Genomic DNA, 15,558 nt, shown 5'->3' on the forward strand with positions numbered 1-15,558 from the left:
AACGTTTCCATCACCAGCCCAGGCACTTGCATTAATTCAAGGCTTCACCATGAAATCGCAGGTTTTTATATCCTGTGCCTGCTATTCCTACCAAATGTCCGAATGCCCCCACCATGCCAGGCATTCACATCAAATGCCAGACCCCGATATGAGCAATAGGATAGGACTAACGGATGCCATGTACCCAAACCAGATGCCCTGTGCTGCCATAACCTATTAGTATCCTTACCACTCAGATTGAATTTCAGGCATTCCTATAAAATGTCCAGGTCTATAAATCAAATGCCAACTATTGCTAGCAAATGGCAGATTCTCAAATCATATGCCAAACATTGGAAGATAGTCATTACGGGCCAGGTAGTTGCATCATTTGCCATGAACACTTCAAATGCTGGGTACTATTATCACGTGCCGAGTTCTCACATCATAGTCAAGCTATTGGAACACATGCCAGGTATTGCTGTTGATTACTGAGTACTAAGTTCATATGTTTGGTGTTCTGATCCAAGTGGAGTGTATTACTGTACCTCTCATGCCTTACAGCAAAAGCACAAGTACCAGGCTCCAACAGGCTCATAAGGCAATGCCGGAAGAGCTGTCTCAACAGACCAGCTTGGCTAGTTTTCTTTTTTTGGGAAATGTAATTTTTTAGAGAGACCAGTCAGCCTCCCCATTTTGGGATCTAGTGACTAAGTTAGTTACTGTGTCTTTGGGTAACCTGGCCTCTAATACTGACTCCTCCACTTAGGGTTGCAGATGACTCCATGTAGGAGGGACACCAAGACCCAGGATTAGGCTTTTCCTTCCCCCATCAACTGCTTGCTGGGATGTGTAGTGTTCGGTTACTTCAATTGAATCAAATGGACTGATGTAAAACTAAGGTAAAATCAAAGCCCTGGAGTGGAGTATGGTGTTCCTCATGACATGGGGGTCACCTGGCATATTTACCAAAGTACCACGTTGTGGTATCTTGGGCAGATCACTTATCCTCCATGCACCAATTACCCTTCTGCCAGAACTGGGAGCACTGTAAACCAGTTAAATGTCAGCATATGCATAAAGGAAATAAACTACAGTTGGTCAAATCTGATATTTGTCATGTTATTCCATTTAATTGGACATGTGCATGGGATTCCATCCCATGTTCTCCACGGTGCATTCATATTCTACACCTTGGTTCTGTATGCTGGCACAATATAAAACGTGTGGTGTTTCCATGAGGGGGATACAAGACAGATGACTTTGTGGTGTGCAATATTAAAGGACACAATGTCATGTGGCTCAATACTATAGTCTAATCAATCATGAGCGAGACTTTTTTTTAATTGTCTTCACGATTAACTAAATCGAAAACACTGAAAACAGTTCGCCAATTTTGGAAGGTGAGCAACAGTGAGGTTAAATGAGATACCATGGATTACAAGCTTCGGTTAAGTGGTGAAGCTGGGAAATGAGGCCCTTTGCAATTTATACCCTTGACCACATCATTTCCCAGGTCTACTTGTACAGTGAGGTCCAATTATTTAGGAACAGTTTGCTTTCAAGAAATCAAACAAAACTTGGTTTTACAGTGTAGACTTGCCAATTATGCAAATGACATGGTCAACCTACCTGAAAATATACAGAGTCGAAACACTTTGGCTAAGTGTTCTGTTATACCACTTATATTGCGCGAACTCTCACCCCAAAGGGCATCATGACGCTAATGCAACACTATACTGAGACTGATCAAGACAGCAGAAGAGCAAAATCAGAAATCGGGCTGCAAAAAGCCAAGTTTTCACAGCCCACCTAAAGCTGAGATGATCCTCCGTAAAATGAAGAGGCGTGAGCAGAGAGTTCCATAACCGTGCAGCCGCAACAGAAAAGGAGCGCCCCCCCACACAGTTGCATCTAACAAGTTGTACCAAAAAAAAAGCTGTATTTGCTGACCTCAAGGAGCGAGCCGGAGCGTACCGGCAAAATTTCTCCTGCAGGAACTCGGGGCCAATACCATAAAAAGCATGGTGCACAAGGCCGTGAACTTAATTCCGGCTGGCCACCGGGAGCCAATGCAGCGATTTGAGTACACCTGAAACAGAGATGGACCAGCAGCAGATAGGCCGGCTGGCCCAGCTATAAAGAATTGTAATAATCCAATGAGCCAGCAACCAGAGACAAAATCACCAGTGGGCGGTGAGCAAAGTCCCATAGGAAGAAAGGGGAGAACTTGACGAATAGTGTGAAGGTTAAAGTAAACCCCTTGACGGACAGAGAATACTACAGCGACCGGCTTTGGCAGATGCCCAGATCTGGCAGCCAGAAATCGGCTGACGAGAGAGGAGTCTCAGGTGAAGCCACAACGACCAAGACCTTGGTCTTGTTGCCATTGACCCAGAGCCAGTTCGCGCCCATCCAGACCGAGGTAGCCAAAAGGGAATCTCGGCAGCTGTTGATAACTGCACCAAATCAAGGCGCATCAGAATCTGGGTGTTTTCAGCATAAGAATAACATCGAAACCCAAAGGAGTGTATCAAGGAGATCAAAAGCAGAATATAAATATTAAAAGAGAGTGGGAGAAAGAGCAGATTCCAGAGGGACTCCACAAGTTGGAGGACAAGGGGCAGAGATAAATGGGGAAAGGAAGAGAGACTTGGAACGATCAGCAAGGAAGGAAGAGAAACATTTCAGAAGGGGAATTTATGGCTGCAGCACAAAATAAGAAACTCCAAAAAAATCTACAGCTATGGTTTCTAAAGAAACGCTTGCTGCACCCAATCCATCATACAATCCGAACTCTGCCATCAGCAGGCACTGCTCATTACACCTAATATTGTGTCGTTTTGTTTGTAGGTTTTTTTGTGGCCCTCATCACATTTAAAGTGGTTCTAGCCAGATTGGGTCACTACTTCCTTTGGTGCTTTTGTTACTCAGGTCCTGAAACAAGTGTGGTTATATACAAGTCAAATGTGTTGGAATATGTGGTATTATGTGCAGTGAATGGTGGAGGGTGAGTTATGGTTTTTGTAAGATGGCATTGCACAGTTTATGGTCACTTTAGCAACGGAGTAGTGAACACAAGAAGTGAGTGACTTTTGTGGGTGGAGAGTTCTTGATCTTTGGACCTTTTGTGATCCTAGGTAGGTGGAGATTATCCGCTGTCTATGTTCGGAGGATGCAAGTGAATAGCCATGTTTCCCACTCTGATCCAGTGATGTCCAATAGGTACATTGCAATCTCATGCAATCTTGATAATGTTGCATTGGGAGCCTTTTGTGAGCATGACTTTCTTCTCCCTTGGGGAGTTGTGTGAAATGTATGCCAGGTGGAACTGCCAGAGATTCAGTCTGCCGCACTTGGTGCGTAGTCATGCATCATTGGCCTGGGCAAGCTCTCCTTCCTCTGAAATTAATTGTCCATGCTCGTGTTTCCATGTTGCTGTCCCCCATATTTTGACGGGCTTGTGGAGAAGTTACCTGGTTAGGGGCCTTGATACCGTACCTGATCTGTCTTTTTTCACTCTAGGTCTACAGCCGTGGTGAGCAATGGGGATACCGTGGATGATGCGACACAGGGGGTACGCACCCTGAGCCTGAAGAAACGCAGCTTACGGCGGCGAGGTAAGTTGTGTGTAAATGGGCTTGTATGGGTAGATTATGCAAGACAGAAGAGGGCCTCATCTATCCTTGAGGCCCATCTCAGGGATTGCTGTTGTCATATGCAAAGGTAATCTAGGTTAGGTTCAGTTGGGTTTGGGGTTTTCCTGCAAATAATCCTTACAAAAACAGTCACGTTTTGCACAAATAAAATGTTGTGAAAATGGACCGCGGAGGGTCAACAGAGGGAGTTTGGCTGGGTACACTTTTCTCTTGTGTGTTCATGCAATTTCCCGCCTTTTGATTGCATGACTTGTGTGTACCCTCTCCAGGCACTGCTCCCCTTGGTGATCGCCACTCTCGCTCTTCAGTGGCCGATGATGGCATCATATACGATGACGTCCCTTGCGACCATCTGGACCCTGATCATTACGGTAGGAATATGGTGGATGTGGGCGCGAGCAGTGCAAGAGAAATGGGCAGCGGAAAGGGTACACACCTTTTCATAGTATTAAGTGCATGCAATGGGAATACTTGGAAGCAGCGCGGTACAAGTCAAGTTAAACTTTCACAGTGCTTAGGGCAAATATTTGATGAGCAGTAATATATACTACAACAAACACTGTGAATTAATGTTCAAATACATATTTCAGAATAGAAGACACGCCCAGACATGTTTGATTGCTCGCTACTACAACTGGTGGGTATTGGGTGAGGCTGCCACTTGTATTACCACTTTTTTAATGCAGCTGGCGAATCCACATGTTTTACATGTAATGGTGGCTTCCATTTTGTATTCGCCACCATGACTGTATGCATAAATGTGCCTTTGGCACACCACATGCTAAATGTTCTTGGTGGACCAAATCTAGGGTTGGATTGAGGTGCCAACCCACCAGAAACACAGCACCTACGTAGAAATTGGCGATTGCATCCAATTCCTGAAAGACCCCTCTGGTTAGGATCTCTAGAGCAGCATCAAATATCCCTTGCTGGTCACTTTCGTGGTCAGATTTCTGGGGTACGTTTTCTCTACATAATGAAATGTGGTGTACATAACGGTATCCAACTCTGACTTAATTTCTGCTCCACCTAAAAATCTCTTTCACAGAGAACTTCGACTTTCCCACAGGGGAAATTGGATCTTGAACCCATCACAGTTAAGTTAGGGACTTAAGTTGGGGACAGGCTACTTCCTGACCCACGGAGTTTCCACTCACAGAGCACTTGTGTCACCTCTTGGTACTAAATAACCCTCGATAGGCATGGATTCTTTTCTCTTATATGTTCCTTTATTCAACATACAGGTGCTGTTCTGTTCACGCCACCCTCATCCCGACTGAACCCAAAGTCTGGAGATTCACCTCTTTCCCGCTCTGAGTCTCTGCTCCTGTGGCTGGTCCATGTCCTCGGTTTCGCCCACACGTACTGGACCGGGTCTCCTTCCTCAGTAACTTCCTGAAAGCATGATAATAAACAAATCAACTTCCTTGCTTACCTTTCCCCTTCTTAAACACCCTCTTCCCACCCCATTGGTTGATTGCATTCCCTGCACTTCCCTGCAACTTCCTGAAAGAATGATAAGAAACGAATCAACGTCCTTGCCTGCATTTCCCCTTCTTACACACCCTCTTCCCACCCCATTGGTTGATTGCATTCCCTGCACTCCCCTGCAACTTCCTGAAAGAATAAGAAACGAATCACCATCCTTGCATGCCTTTCCCCTTCTTACACACCCTCTTCCCACCCCATTGGTTGGTTGCATTCCCTGCACTTGATTTCTATTCCCCCCCAGGTGTTCCGGAGTAGTCTAGCACCGACACCCACCCCTGTAGCCAACCACCTCCCTTTTTGCAACAGTCACTCTGAGTTAACCCTGCAGCCCCATCCTCTCCATCACTTTCTCCACTTGGCAGGGGCTTTTGCAACTCCCCCACGGTATGTCTCATTTGGATACCAGGTGGTTTTGGGTCCGTCCATCACATTTTGCTATTCACCAAGTGATCAGGTTAAGATCCCGTAGACCTTCAACATTTAAATCAAGATAGCATTCTTTACCTCCTACAAAGAATTCTGAAACTGATGCCTCCTCCGTGCAACTGAGCTGGACCTTCCCCCTTCCCTATCTCTCTAACCATTTGTCCTTAGTAAAAGGTAAATACATGCAGATCTCTCCATGCTGGCCACAGGCATTCCTTTCACCTCTGCTAAGAACTTGACATTACTCTTCAAGCTTTTAACAGTTTGAATATTTGCACAATGCTGGCACACTGTTGTAAGTTAGCATCTCTGCAGGGAGGCTTCATTTAACACCATTGTCTTTCCAAGCCTAAAACCTTCCATTTCAACACTCTTTTGAAATTGATAGACCCCAAAGAAATGAAACCAACAGATCTTCTGTTTTCTCCAAACGTACAATTCCCCCTTTTCACACAATAGCATGCTAAGATGAAGCCTTCTATCCTGTGTTCACTGGTAACCAAGCCGTTCTACTCTGTAAACGAAGGTTCGGTTTCTTTTGCACCGCAGTTGCTTGAGGATTGTGGTTTTGAAAGTTAGCAGCATGAAGGGAGTGTATCTCATGAACGTTTAATTTCTGCACTGTTTCTTTTTTTTGCTTTTCAAACAAATGAAATCTAGCATTGTCCTACATGCTATCAATGGCATGACACCTTGCTTCTGCAATATCAAAACTGTTGATGTATCTCGACTTAATACCATTATACTAGCAACCTTTTTAGTTTTGTCTATTAGATGATGGAAAGCACCACCTATTAGCCAAAGCTATTGCAATGGAGTACATCTAGGAGAGAGAGATGACCTGTTAGGAAGGGAAACAGGGCTTGTGGATATTTTCTGGGCTATTTCCCCACCCATTGACTGCCCACGGCCATTCTAAACCCAATGACCTTTCACAGCCCTATCATCCCTCTCCCCGACCAAAATATATCCTCCTGAATTCTTGTTAAGCTATTTCTTTTGAGCCGTAATATCCAACTTTGGCCGGCCAGTGTTATTTTGAAGCAAACTGCTTAGAATGAATGGCTTAATTGCAGTTGTAAATGTGCAACTTTGTGAGGAAGGATAGCTCAGGGTCAACGTGTTTGTCTTGGAAGCAAGTCATTGCAGCGCAACACATTTTCAGATCCTGATCCCGTGCTTAGAAACCACTCGCTGGTTTTAAGCGTGTTATAAAAGAACAATTATAATTATAATAATGAAAATGCTTTAGCCGAGTGCGCCTTCAGTCACTTGATCGTTGCCCTGAAGTCCTGTTAAAAACAAGCATTGTCAACGTCAAGAGTTCTGGCTTTTGTAGAGGTATTAAATAGGCATTTGCCAGGCACTTACTTACCACCTCATCTGGAATAATAGCTTAAATCTGGTAGAGCGGGCTCCGTACACAGATGTGGTACACTCCACTGGTTTCACCTGGGCCCCTAAAGAAGCCCATATTAATAGCTTAAATCTGGCAGAGCGGGCTCCGTACACAGATGTGGTACACTCCACTGGTTTCACCTGGGCCCCTAAAGAAGCCCATATTATGGGCTACAAAGCTACCGACTCACACATAGTATTGCTCTCCATCTTTTGCAGGCATGGCCGGTGGCATGATTTATGAGAATGTTCACCGCGACGGAGGTCCACCAGACCACGAAGACTTGGGTTGGAGCTCCAGTGAATTTGAAAGCTACAGTGAAGACTCCGGTGGGGAGCTCAAGCCTGAAGCGGAGCAGCCCAAATCTCGGGTACCCAAGGTACATTTAGAGGCACCACCGAGATAACTATTGTACCTGTTTCTTAGTGGCACAACTAGTTCAATGAGTTACTTTTCTGATCCAAAGTCAACATCTCAGTTGCAGGCAAGATGTGGTGCAGCTCCGATGTTTCTCAAAGAAAAAGCTGATTACTACAAATGCTGTAGCTGGGGGAAAATTCTGTAATGAGGAAATCTTAGATTTTACTGACTTTAGTAAAAAAAAAAAAAAAATAGGAAGTTGTTTTTTATTGCATCATCATCTGTTAAGGGTTTCTTATAACCGAATTTCCCCAAATCGTAATCTGAAGATAGGAAAAGGATGGATAAAGCTTAAAGGAAGAAAGAAAAAAGTTGTGCTACTTTTTGTTTAGAAGAATTCACGTTGTGGCTTCTTTTAAAAATTTCAAAATGTATATTACATCGCGCCACTGCCGTCTCTAGTTCTAGTGGCGAGGAGCGCACATTGGCCTGCATCGTCTGTGCTGTTACGTGGGAGTCTGTGCTGTTGGCCTGTTGAAGTAGAGCTATCACGATTCCCTTTGCCGTGTGCACGAAGCCCATGCAGAGTTGTGTTTTCCTGGAATGCTAGGACTTGTCATTTTCCTAAATTTTAAAATGGGAGAGAGAAAAAAACGGCATGTTCCAGAATTCAAAAGGTAGAACAAATAGTGTTGGATGACCTTCTAGTGCATGTACATATGGGCCTACAGGACCTAGCAAACAAAGTTAAAAGTCAGGACTGGTGCAAGGTATCATGCAAGACATGGTGCTGCTTGGCGTCTATTGGCTTGGTGGCGTGGAACTGTGTGATAGGACAGTAGAACGGGATCTTAAAGATGTGAGTGAGGATTCTCATGTTGGTTCTGCTTCTGATGGAACTGATGACACATATTAGGAAAAGGTCACTGGTGTCCATGAAGATAAGGTATTTTGGGTTGTATGTGCACTGAGGACTATGAGAATTTCCTGGGCATGTCTACAGTGTTCGTATTGTGGAAGTCCTTCAGCAGAGTACAGTTAAGTTATGTAGGCCTGCGTAAGCTTCTTGTAAAGGTGTGGATCATTAGATTATAATGTGTTTACAACAGCGGATTGTTCATAAATGAATTAAACGCTGTTATAAGTCACACAGAATGGCCCCCTAGTCCTGTGTTTGGGGTGGTAAGCTAGTTAGGAGAACAGGGAACCATCGGGGTGTTCTTCATGGTGTACATGTGCCGTCAAGTATAGGGGTTTGGATGAATTAACTGAAGAATGTTAATGTGGCTGGAAGAAGAAACAGAAATGATGGGTGGTGTCTACAAGAGTATTGTTGGCTTTTCTTTGACTAATGCTCTGCCATAGTGGTTGGCAGTAGGTTATGTGGGGTTTCAAACTGCATCTACCTCCTCCTTTATTGCGTTCTAGGTGCCTGAGTTTTTGGAATGTGGCATAAGTACGAAGAGGTCAGTATTCTGAATATTACAGTGGAAATCGTGATCTTACGAAATGTCTGAATGAGGAGCCCAAGTGCAGGCACTTTGGTGCTGGTCATTGTGTTTTGCTTAAATTGTGATATCTCAGTGATTTAACTTGTGGGGCTATTTGCCAGGGCTTAGCCTTGGCACTTATCTTTGAGCCCCAGTACTTTTACTTTACTTTAACATATTTATAATGTGCACCAAATGACCCCGTGGCTTACGGGCACAAACAGACATACAACTGGGAAGACCAGCACAGCCAAGGGTACATGGTGTCATACCCACACAGATCATGATAACCGCTAGCAAGTGGCTTCAACCGAAAAATTATCTGAACAAAAAGGTCTTTAGCTTTTATTGAAACATAGCAGTGGATCGAGTTTCTCTAACGTCTGGAGCGATGGCATTCCATGCCCTTGGAGCAGCCAAAGAGAAAGCGCATTTCATAACTAATGCCAGTTTACAGGTTGGAATTTTGAGCTGATTCGTGTTGTTTGATCTCAATAAACTAGTACTGGATTTCTTGACCAGTACTTCATCAGATATGAAGGACTTGATCCCATCAGACACCTGTGAGTGGTCAATAAGAGGCAGAATTCAATTATTGCCTCTATTGGCAGCCAATGCAAATTGTGTATCACCTCAGACACATGATCTCTCCTCTTGAGACCAAACATTTGTCTAACCACATTATTTTGCAAGGTTTGTAAACTGGGATATTCTGATTTAGATATGCCCACTAGCAGGCTACTACAGTAGTCCATTTTTGACCCTATAATAGCTCTTGCTTCCGTCTCACAGTTGGCTTGGGAGATATAAGGGCAGAGCTGTGCCAGCAATGTAATATAATAGGCAGTGGAGGAGACTAAACCACTGACGCATGCCTTCATATTCAAATGTTGGTCTAAATAGACCCTTAAAGTTTTAACTTTTTCTTTGGTCTTGATATCATGACCTGCCACACGAAAGTGAAAATAATCTGTTCCCAATTTACGTATTCTCCCTTCAGTACCAATCACCATCGACTCGGTCTTTTCCTTGTTCAAAGCCAGACCATTACTTACCATCCACGTTTGCATGAGTTCATAGATTTTATTGACTGTTTTTTTTTTTCATCATCGTGGTGGATACCCAGCAATGGCATGACACATTGAGTGTCATCCGCATAATTCATGAAGCCAACACCATTTTCTTCCAAAAGATCAAAGAAAGGCACAGTAAATATATTATATAAGGAAGGTGATGAGCAGGCCCCCCCTGAGGCACACCATATGTCAACAGGGTCGGTTGTGCTTCCGCATCCCTGCTGGAGACTCTGCACCAGCGATTACTCAGGAAAGAGCTTATCCACAAGACTGCATTCTCTGAAAAACCTGCTACTTCCCTTAACTTGGCCAACATTAACTCCACCAGGGCAAAGACCGCAGACAGGTCCAGGAGCATAAGCATCACGGTCTGCCACTTATCCATAATCTGTAACAGCCTGGATTTAAGATTGAGCATAGCTGTTTCTGTCCCACAGCCCTGCCTAAAACCCGACTGCCGTTTATTTAGGATCCCCTGGGCTTTCAAATCTGCTGTGATTTGTGTATATGCCACTCGGTCCACAATTTTCAGTAGAAATGCTGTGTTAGTAATAGGCTGGTAATTACCTGGCTTTTCTGGACACAAACCTGTTTTTTCTATAAAGGGGTGATGCAGGCATTCTTGAGGGAAGTTGGAACAGAATTTTCTCTAAAGGATGCATTCACAAACTTGCAAAATGTGCCTATCAATGGGGGTGGGGGGTACATGCCTTTATTACAATTGCAGGGCGGACATCCCCCTACAGCTTGTCGGTTTAAGTTTATCAATAAGCAGAGCAAGTTCAGCTTCTGATATAGGGTTGACGCTAAACTGTTTTTTCATCATACAAGCTGTCGCAACTAGATACTCTCCTAGGGATCTACTAATTTCCTGGCTCGTCTCAAACTTAACTTTGATTTGACCAAGCTTTCTGAGCCTAGCGTCCTGGATAGAGGGCACCAGACAGAGTCTTTATTGATGTATCACATTTATTAGGGCACGGTGGTCTAATTCTTTCAAGATCTTGAAAAGTTCCTTGAATTCGAATTGTGCTTTATCAATCCTGACATCAAAATACCTTTTCTTTGTTGCTATCACAGCTTCTTTAAACTTTTTTGCAGCCCTTTTGTATATCTCCCTGTCCTGGGCATCCCGAGATCATCTCCAGGCATAAACACACTTGATTTTTGTGAAGTTTATGTGTCTGTCTCGCTTTTATTATGAAGTGGTGACCGTCTGTGCATCGAGTGCTCCAGATAAGATTTTACTCCCTATTTTTGAAATTTGTGAGTAAAAGGATTTTTTTAGGGCATAAACACATGAGTCCCGTTCCCAATGGGAGTATTTTATAAACAAGTAAACATATCTTCAACTGTAAAATGGAAAGGTTTTTATGCGAAAAGTCTTTTCACCAAGATAATCATGTGGCAATAAGACCCGAGGCGGCAGGCCAATACCGCCCCAGGTAATACCCGGGGCCTTAAGGAAGCCCCCAGGCATTACCTGCGGCGGTATTGGCCCGCCGCTGAGGGTCTTATTGCCATTAGTACCCCGGCCCGTTGGATCAGGGTGCTAATGGCATTTGTTTCTGTTCTGAAACACGTTTCGGAACAGAAAAAAAAGAAAAAACGGCAAAATAAATGCCCGCCGCTATGGAAAGGGAAAACGTAGTCCATTTTCCTTTTCCATGGCGGCCATCGGGAGCGGACGCGCTGGGAACAGAAGTGTTCCCAGCGTGTTTGCTTCCAAGAGCAGAAGAAAAAAGAAGATAAGTGGGGTCGGGAGGGCGGAAGGGAGGGGATGGGGAGGAAGAAAAAAATAAATAAAACGTACCGCGGTCTCTGGCGGGGGACGATGGAAGCCTCCAGCTGTGTGGAGGCTTGGAGCGGGGATGGCCCCGTTTCGAGCCTCCTCATTGGCTGAGAGGCTGCCATGCCCCTCGCCGAAAACAGAGTAGCCGGCACGCAAGGCGTGGACGGGAATACAGTGTGGTATGGCTCGCAAATGAGCCAATCACCACACAGTATTCCTGTTCAGCCGCGCGTGCCGGGTACTAATGCACATTAAAAGATCCATTTGACCTCTTCCGTAATTATAGTCTTTTCTTACTGTGGTATTACATAAACTATGGGTCCAAACACATCCATAGAACTGTTTAGGTGAAAGCAGGGGCACCAGCTCATATGTGTCCATTTCACATTTTGTATTGGGAGTATTTGTACTCCCTGTTTTTTTTATTTTTTGGGAGTATTTGCCTATTTTTAGGGAGTAGAAGTGGCCAATACACCTCTTATCTGTAGGTCTGAGTGCATCCATCAACCACAATGAGCAGGTGCAAGCTGTAGTCTAACCCCAAATATGTCGACTCTGTGGGGAGCAGCTATGGGTGGTGGCAGCAGTGATGCCCACCGGCAGTGTCACAAGAGTGCTACAAAATATTTAGGCCATAGCATTTGTTTTTTACAAATTAAGCACTGTTTGATCTGTATATGTGGCTGGCTCATATTCAGCCTGTAATGGTGGTTGGAAACTTGCCTTAGGCAGCTTTAATATTTGGCCTAGTAAGGAGTGTATAGAAGGGAATTTGGAAGGGAGACAGGTGAGGTACTAGTGACTCAGTCCATTCCCACAAAGGGCTGATGGGAATTCTGGGACTAACAAGTATTCATTCACTATTGTTCTGCTCAAACACCTAGTAAAATAGAACCAAAAGTGCCATCATTCTGAAAGCAGCCGAGACTACATGCATGTCTGGTTTTGCTGGAGAGTTCCTACGTGAAGTAATGGGCATGGCTAGAGGGCAACTGTATTATAGTGTGTTTCTTAGTCCTTTATGGGAGGGGTTTTGAACACCATTACATGTGATATAGTAGAAAGAGGAGGTGCAATGTTGGAGTAAATGCCAGCATCACCCTCTGATAGTGATACCCAAGTTGGGACAAACATGGGCTCTCTGTTCACCTGTACATACAAATCAAATCAATCCTCTGCTGTGTGCTGTGGGAATATAGGACCGCAAGTGAAGCGTGCACATTTAGAACCTCAGACTTCCTACTGGTCCGGTTACTAGCTTGTCCAGTGTACGGAATGGACGTTTTGGGCACGTTATATAGAGTTTTAGGGAGATTGTGTTTGTTTGAGGGCGACTTGTTCAATTTTGAAATCAGTGCTATGGCCTGCAATTTATGGAGATCAATCCAGTTCAGGTAGAGTTCTGCCTGTTTGATATTGAGCACCTGGAATTCCATAAACCTAAAATGACATTACACCACGGAGAAAGGAATGTGGAAAAACTCCAAATAAAGGAAATAAGGCTGCAGAGGTGCGGCTCATCTGCTGGCCATAATGGTGTGTGCACAGGGTCAGGCAGCTTGTGCCTCTCCAGGTATTTTGGCCTAAAACTCCCTTCAGCCATACCCAGTGTAGTAGATGCTGAGGGATCATGGGAATAACAGTCTACATTAGAACGTATGGGGAGCCGCAGGTTTCCTATTCCTGCTCTAGCAGTAGCACAGTTGCATAATGGGATGATAGTTGCACACTTAGCTTCACCATCGAGAATTATGCAGTTAATTGCTCTTGTAGAATCCGGTTCACCTTCTTGGGGGCAGCAATACATTAAAAATGATTTTTATTATTGAATTATCCTGGACATATCTGCTATGGAAACGCAATACAACTATCGTAACCCCTTGCACCATGCCCTGCTTTCTCATAGTTGCCAGCATGATCCATTACAATGTGTAGGTGCTTCTCCAATCCTGCTTTATTCTTTCCTTTCTGGGACTTGCAAGTCGGCTTTCCCAATATAAAACTCAGACTACAAGTCCCAGAATGCAAAGAAAAATAAAGGACTGGCTAAGCACCTACAGATTGTAATGGATCATATTGGCAACTATGCTTATCTTGATCCAGATCTATGGCCTACCTATTTGGAATGAAATTCACACACGCTACCACAAAACATTCTTACCGTGCTGCATCCCGCATCCCTTAGTTTGTAACATCTATATTCCGAGTTCACCTCCTCTTAACTTCCCCTTGTCTCCCCTTTTTCCATCAGCAGACTAATGTCTGGACTCCTCTGGCAGTGTCACCATATGCCACTCTATGGACAAGCGTTGGTGCTCGAACTACTATGGTGGTAATTTGGCACAGTATAAAAGAATAGTAATTAAACCGAGAAGTATCAAGTCAGGTCTTATGGGACAATATTTCAAGATTGTGGGCCTTGAAGGGGGGGGGGGTGGGCAGGGGTATCTAGGGGTGGTGTGAAGGTTGGAAGGTGGCAGGGAGGGAGGGTGGGCCGGGGGGTTGGGTCCAGTGACCTGAGCAGACTTTGCAATGATTTATATGGGGATGTGGAAAATTTCCGGTCGGTCAGGCAGAAAGTGTGGTGTGTTCTTAACAGCCTGAAAACTCCCGAGGCCGAAATTTAATAATAAATGGGGCTTGGCATTTGCATTTTCCTGCTTTGCTGGGGGCTGCCTGTGCTGACGCTGTCTTTTCTGCTTGTCTCCCACCCCTGCTGCCCGCTGCTTCTGCTGCCCCCGCCTGGCTACTCAGCTTTCTCCAGATCGAAATAGGCTAAAGGAGAGTTACTGCAGGACTAAGAGGGATTTCCTGAAGGTATTTTATGTCCATCCATCCATCCCTCCAGCAACCCACTCACCCATTTTCATATCCAATACCCAATCAACCATAGCATCTATCCGTTGATCATGTCATACATCCATCCATTTATTCATTCATCAGTCTTTCCGATCATCCATAAATCTATCCATTCATCTGTTCATCCTTTGTTAGTTGACCCTCCCAATCACAGGTCAGTATCTGCTCTCTCATTGGGCTCAACATTATCTGATGCTGGTACTTCTCGAAACCTGTTTCGCTCAGTATTCTGACCCAACAGCCCACGCTCTGGGCTTACAGAGCAGGCTGGCACATGTCGTTTGAATCTTGTTAATGGTCAAGCGCCAAGACAACACATTGCCATGCTCACCAGGGATGTGAGAGGAAAGGGGAGCTCACCCTGGATGCTTTTGTGGGGACCTTGCATTCTAACCATATCCCCATCTCCACTCGAGTGGGCGCGTGAATGAATGAATGAAGAGGGAGGGGATCCGAACTGGCGAGTCACTTTGAGGTGGAAGCTGGGGAGCCTTTTGGAGTAGAGCTCCTGCCTCTACCTTTGCCTCTATGTTGACATCTCTGCTGGCACTGGCTGTTACCAGGTGAGCCTTGGCCGGAGGACCATGGGATACTTCCAGAGCTATATTGACCATGGCGAGACCGGGAGAAAGACTGAAGGAGCAGCCCTGACAGACATGTTCCCAAACAGATAAATGCGCCCCGAATCAGCAAGATGAAAACAGTGCCCACGCTCCTTCAGCCAGTGGGGAACCATATTGCTCTTAAAAACCAAGCATGTTTCCATTTTGAAAGACGTGGCTGAGGAGGCCAACATGGCACTCAGTTTAGGGGAGTTTAAATGTGTGTGCATACAAACACGCAGCTGCCTGTTTTTTATTTCATTCCTGTCCCTCTTGTTTCCCCTTTTGAGCTTTGTATGTGAATTCTTGGGTTTTGTTTGAACATAACACTGTGTCGCAGAATGCTTGAAAGTTTAAATTCCCTCTACCTCTTTTTGTGGCAACTGTGTTTTTTTTAGCTATTTTGTTTTCGGTTTCCATCCATT

At 44.7% G+C, this 15,558-nt stretch overlaps 1 protein-coding gene across 7 annotated transcripts in view; it reads left to right on the forward strand.

The window, feature by feature from the left end:
* Positions 1-15,558, forward strand: part of ARHGEF10L (Rho guanine nucleotide exchange factor 10 like) — a 972,373-nt gene that overhangs the window by 456,703 nt on the left and 500,112 nt on the right. For 6 of the 7 annotated variants that reach the window (XM_069610308.1, XM_069610311.1, XM_069610309.1 and 3 more), the window contains 4 exons: positions 3,505-3,599; positions 3,908-4,009; positions 7,173-7,333; positions 14,427-14,489. In XM_069610308.1, coding sequence (XP_069466409.1) covers positions 3,505-3,599; positions 3,908-4,009; positions 7,173-7,333; positions 14,427-14,489 — 421 coding nt within the window. The remainder of the gene's footprint in view (positions 1-3,504; positions 3,600-3,907; positions 4,010-7,172; positions 7,334-14,426; positions 14,490-15,558) is intronic. The other variant, XM_069610312.1, reaches the window with a different exon arrangement.

This window comes from Ambystoma mexicanum, chromosome 8 (assembly GCF_040938575.1).
Source record: "Ambystoma mexicanum isolate Mex_15411 chromosome 8, UKY_AmexF1_1, whole genome shotgun sequence".
NCBI classification, from domain to species: domain Eukaryota; kingdom Metazoa; phylum Chordata; class Amphibia; order Caudata; family Ambystomatidae; genus Ambystoma; species Ambystoma mexicanum.